Source organism: Scyliorhinus torazame, chromosome 19, assembly GCF_047496885.1.
Source record: "Scyliorhinus torazame isolate Kashiwa2021f chromosome 19, sScyTor2.1, whole genome shotgun sequence".
Lineage (NCBI taxonomy): Eukaryota > Metazoa > Chordata > Chondrichthyes > Carcharhiniformes > Scyliorhinidae > Scyliorhinus > Scyliorhinus torazame.
In genome coordinates this window covers 93,645,625-93,651,624 of record NC_092725.1, presented here as the reverse complement: position 1 = coordinate 93,651,624, position 6,000 = coordinate 93,645,625, and the positions used below count along the sequence as shown (strand labels likewise).

Sequence of the window (6,000 nt, the reverse complement as noted above, 5' to 3'; positions counted from 1 at the left end):
GGGGGCGAAACCCACGCAGAAACTGGGAGAACGTGCAAACTCCACACGGACAGTGACCCAGAGCTGGGATTGAACCTGGGACCTCGGCACCGTGAGGCATCAGGGCTAACCCACTGCGCCACCGTGCTGCCCACCTTCAATGATTTATGCTCGAATAGACCAAGGTCCACCTGCTCCTGCACCTCCTTTAGAATTGCACCCTTTATTTTGTATTGTGTCTCCATCCTCCCCGTTTACAGTACTTTCAAGTTTTGTATCATCTGCGAAATTTGAAATTGCGTCCTGTTCACCAAAGTTTAAATTATTGATGTATGTCAAGAAAAGCAAAGGTCTCAAGCACTGACCCCTGAGAAATTCCAGCTTGCCAAAGCTTCTTTGACTGCATTTCCAAAACTCATCTTTCTGATAGCAGAGGTCACAAGGGCAGCAGACGTCTGGGGACACCACCAGCAAGCTCCCATCCAAGTCACGCCACCCTGAACTAGAAATCTATCATCGTTCAATAATTTCTGGGCCAATATCCTGGAACTGCCTGCCGAACAGCACCATGGAAATACCTTCACCAGATTTCAATGGCTCAAGAAGTCAGATCACCACCATCTTCTGAAATGGAATTAGGGGATCAGCAATAAATGCTGACTTTATCAGCAACTCCCACATCCTGTGAATAATTTTTAAAAAATCAAGTCAGAACCAGATACAGTTGCTGAGATAGGGCTATGAAATACCTGATCAAACACAAGAAGCATTTCCAACATTTTATATTTATTTCAGATTTCCAGCATCTGTAGTATTTTGTCTGTCTTAAGTAAACATTTCAGTTCATTTTGTGTGCTGAAACCAGGAAGGTACCTTTCAATTTTGTCAGTAAAGCAAATATTTTGTACACAAGAGCTTTCATCGCCACAATACTCAAGACATCATATTTGTTCAGTGATATTTCAAATTTAAATCCTTAATTCTGCGAGAACAACAGCTTTCTTCACAAGTTCCTCGTTCACAGAGCAACATTTTAATCTTTTTTAAAAAGTAAAAGTTATTTTAAAAAAACAACATGCCCTTCACAACAACAAAGACTAGATTTACAAACAGTTGTGCTAAGATCTGACAAAAAGGTGACTGATTACACCCATTCTATTCTGATCATATTTACGACAAGGGTGGGGTGGGTTACGATTGGTTCAGAGGATGTCAAATGGGTCAATCTGAAGAGGAGCCACAACGGGTACAAAGTCCGTCTCCATATTTTCAGTATAAACCCATAAAGATACCAATACTAAAAATAAAGTGTGACTAATCTCAAGCGTCACGCTGGAGAGGCATCCAGGGAATCTTTTGCTGTTTTAAAACAGCTATCAATTGACACGTGTCAATTTAAAGTATTTATCTAAAAGAATTATGGCATCCTGCCAAAAATATGGTTGAAGATGAAAAATGGTTTCCCGGAAATAAAGTATTCTGACTTAGAGATGAAAGACAGATATTTCATGTTTCTAATTTATATGCTATTTAATTTCTTGTTGCCAAATCTTTATTTTAAATCAAAGATCAAAAAGGTTACAAAATTGTACATTTGACCTTGTTTCAATGGAGGCCATAATCTACTTAAAAAAATATTAAAACATTTGCTCTTCAAAAGTGGATCACATGAAACAACAAAGACGTACAATAAATTTATTTTTAGCCAATTCAAAAATGTTGCAACCATCCTTGTAAAATAAATAAATATCTTATACCATTGTGAACTGCATCAACCATGGCAGGCACTTAGGTATGTATCTGCAATGTTTGGAGAACCAGCAACTGATGAGAAATGAGGTTAGATTCACATTTTACACTCAATGGGTAGTACTTTGCTAGTCAAAATACACATTGACTTATTCCATGTGGAAATGGAGTGACAGCAGCATAGTCATTTTACAGCAGGTCAGCATGTATGCTGCATTCACAGGATAGTGCAGCATGAAACAGTTCAGTATGATACAGAATTTAAGATCAAGACAAACTGTCTTGCAGGAGTGTGATAAAATATATTCTCCACACTTGGAGTGCATATTACAAATACTATATCAGCATCATTAACACCTGTTTTCTGTCTGATTCGGGATTCTTTGTAATCTTTGTAGTTTATGTAAAGCTATGCCATAATCTTATATTACAATATAGCACAGGGAGAAAAGATATCAATGTTCTTTTATAGTGCAGTAGCTCAGCCCACCACCCACAACAGCACTTGATTTCCATAAAGCATATCAGTTTATTTTGCATGGAATGGAACCAGAATAGATGAAGTCCCCCTAATTTGCTTTGAAAGCTCAGGTCTAATCATTCCATCTCGCGGAGGTGCTTACGATTTATCTGCATGCTTCCAATAACCAATACAGGTTAAAATGTCAATAGTCTAATGCTGATAAATCCAGAACAGAAAGTTGACAATCAAGTTATATTCATTCCTATTGTGCAAAAGTGCTCATTTTCTGGAGTTATACAGTTCAGGTACATAACATGGTATTTTGCCAAGATTTCCATTCCCCTTTTGGCATATTCAGAGACTCTTGTTCCGTTCCTTTGATCAATTATTTACCATGTTCATTCTTGCTGGTCAAGTTTCTGAATTCTATATTAAGAACGGGAGGAGTTTCTTGTTGTCCTTGCTTCTACACACTGCTTCGATCAGGAGCAATATTCATATAAACCCGCCTTCTTGGGAAAATCTTTCGCTTTAGTGCAATCAACTGAAATAAAAACAAATAGGTCACCTACTACAGTAAGCAATTGTGTATCATAAAACAAATTCCTTTCGATGTGGTATATTAGCTTTCACAACACACAAATTTTTTAATGGGACAATCAGTGCTCATTCTCATTTACAGCACAGGAGGTTGCCATTTAACCCAATGGGTCCATGCTACCGTTGCACAGAACAATCCAGTTAGTTCACTATTATCACTCCCCACTGCTCATTACTCCTGTCCCTGCAAGTTTATTTCAAGTGTTCATCCAATTTCCTTTTGAAATCTATTATTTCCACTTTGACCACCCTAGTGGACAGCAAATTCCACGTAGTTGCCACTCGCTATGTAAAAAAGGTTGTTCCTTACATTCCTCCTATATTGCTTGGTCAAAAATGTTAAAACGGTGTCTCCTAGTCCTTGAATAATCAGCTAATGGGAATTTTCTCATGGTGACAGAATTTGAGAGATCCCTTCCAGTTGGTACTAAGAGTGTGTGTGTGTGTGTGAGTGCGCATAAAGTCTCTTTATTTCCTTACCTTCAGGAGTGATTTTTTTTCTAATTTAAAATAAATTCCAGCAGCAGGTTTTTGATAATTTATTTTTAAAGGTGGTTATTTATTATTACACACTTGGCCCGTAGGTTTGAATGCAACATCTCAATCACACCAATAAGTTGTTGATACAGATGAAGTTAAAGCCAGAATGATAAAAATGGAATTTATAATTCTGATTCATGTTGATGCGGGTCTAATGTCACCTTAATTGATCTTTTATTTGCCTTTAATTTGAGTGAAGGTCTTTTAGAAACAAATGATTCTCAAAGCTGCAAAGACTCTTTTTGGCAGATTATAGCCAGGTTAGTTGTCAGGTGGGTTTGGAAGCTGAAACAAGTACAGTATTTTGGCTGCATTAGAGGACATTCAGCTATGATCACTCAGATGATCCAAATATTCTCGTGTTCCAGATGTTTCTCATGAGTTGTGGTTTTTACAGGATTTTTTAAAATAGCCCCAATCCCCAAAAGTTAGTTTCAGTCACATGGCTGAAGGAAACAAGGTTCAGACAGGGCATTGGTGGAATACAAGATAGCCAGGAGGGAACTGAAGAAAGGGATTAGGAGAGCTAAGAGAGGGCATGAACAATCTTTGGCGGGTAGGATCAAGGAAAACCCCAAGGCCTTTTACACATATGTGAGAAATATGAGAATGACGAGAGCGAGGGTAGGTCCGATCAAGGACAGTAGCGGGAGATTGTGTATTGAGTCTGAAGAGATAGGAGAGGTCTTGAACGAGTACTTTTCTTCTGTATTTACAAATGAGAGGGGCGATATTGTTGGAGAGGACAGTGTGAAACAGATTGGTAAGCTCGAGGAAATACTTGTTAGGAAGGAAGATGTGTTGGGCATTTTGAAAAACTTGAGGATAGACAAGTCCCCCGGGCCTGACGGGATATATCCAAGGATTCTATGGGAAGCAAGAGATGAAATTGCAGAGCCGTTGGCAATGATCTTTTCGTCCTCACTGTCAACAGGGGTGGTACCAGGGGATTGGAGAGTGGCGAATGTCGTGCCCCTGTTCAAAAAAGGGACGCGGGATAACCCTGGGAATTACAGGCCAGTTAGTCTTACTTCGGTGGTAGGCAAAGTAATGGAAAGGGTAGGATTTCTGAGCATCTGGAAAGACACTGCTTGATTAGGGATAGTCAGCACGGATTTATGAGGGGTAGGTCTTGCCTTACAAATCTTATTGAATTCTTTGAGGAGGTGACCAAGCATGTGGATGAAGGTAAAGCAGTGGATGTAGTGTACATGGATTTTAGTAAGGCATTTGATAAAGTTCCCCATGGTAGGCTTATGCAGAAAGTAAGGAGGCATGGGATAGTGGGAAATTTGGCCAGTTGGATAACGAACTGGCTAACCGATAGAAGTCAGAGAGTGGTGGTGGATGGCAAATATTCAGCCTGTATTCCAGTTACCAGTGGCATACCGCAGGGATCAGTTCTGGGTCCTCTGCTGTTTGTGATTTTCATTAATGACTTGGATGAGGGAGTTGAAGGGTGGGTCAGTAAATTTGCAGACGATACGAAGATTGGTGGAGTTGTGGATAGTAAGGAGGGCTGTTGCCGGCTGCAAAGAGACATAGATAGGATGCAGAGCTGGGCTGAGAAGTGGCAGATGGAGTTTAACCCTGAAAAGTGTGAGGTTGTCCATTTTGGAAGGACAAATATGAATGCGGAATACAGGGTTAACGGTAGAGTTCTTGGCAATGTGGAGGAGCAGAGAGATCTTGGGGTCTATGTTCATACATCTTTGAAAGTTGCCACTCAAGTGGATAGAGCTGTGAAGAAGGCCTATGGTGTGCTCGCGTTCATTAACAGAGGGATTGAATTTAAGAGCCGTGAGGTGATGATGCAGCTGTACAAAACTTTGGTAAGGCCACATTTGGAGTACTGTGTACAGTTCTGGTTACCTCATTTTAGGAAGGATGTGGAAGCTTTGGAAAAGGTGCAAAGAAGATTTACCAAGATGTTACCTGGAATGGAGAGTAGGTCTTACGAGGAAAGGTTGAGGGTGCTAGGCCTTTTCTCATTAGAACGGAGAAGGATGAGGGGCGACTTGATAGAGGTTTATAAGATGATCAGGGGAATAGATAGAGTAGACAGTCAGAGACTTTTTCCCCGGGTGGAACAAACCATTACAAGTGGACATAAATTTAAGGTGAAAGGTGGAAGATATAGGAGGGATATCAGAGGTAGGTTCTTTACCCAGAGAGTAGTGGGGGCATGGAATGCACTGCCTGTGGAAGTAGTTGAGTCGGAAACATTAGGGACCTTCAAGCAGCTATTGGATAGGTACATGGATTACGGTTAAATGATATAGTGTAGATTTATTTGTTCTCAAGGGCAGCACGGTAGCATTGTGGATAGCACAATTGCTTCACAGCTCCAGGGTCCCAGGTTCGATTCCGGCTTGGGTCACTGACTGTGCGGAGTCTGCACGTCCTCCCCGTGTCTGCGTGGGTTTCCTCCGGGTGCTCCGGTTTCCTCCCACAATCCAAAGATGTGCGGGTTAGGTGAATTGGCCAATGATAAATTGCCCTTAATGTCCAAATTGCCCTTGGTGTTGGGTGAAGGTGTTGAGTTTGGGTAGGGTGCTCTTTCCAAGAGCCGGTGCAGACTCGGGGCCGAATGGCCTCCTTCTGCACTGTAAATTCAATGATAATCTATGATTAATCTAGGACAAAGGTTCGGCACAACATCGTGGGCC

General features: G+C 40.9%; 1 protein-coding gene across 2 annotated transcripts in view; it reads right to left on the bottom strand.

The window, feature by feature from the left end:
• Positions 1 to 748: 748 nt before the first annotated feature.
• Positions 749 to 6,000, bottom strand: part of gnptab (N-acetylglucosamine-1-phosphate transferase subunits alpha and beta) — a 158,591-nt gene continuing 153,339 nt past the window's right edge. For both annotated transcript variants that reach the window (XM_072484782.1, XM_072484784.1), the window contains one exon: positions 749 to 2,735. In XM_072484782.1, the coding sequence (XP_072340883.1) occupies positions 2,658 to 2,735 (78 nt within the window). In that variant the 3' untranslated portion in view covers positions 749 to 2,657. The remainder of the gene's footprint in view (positions 2,736 to 6,000) is intronic.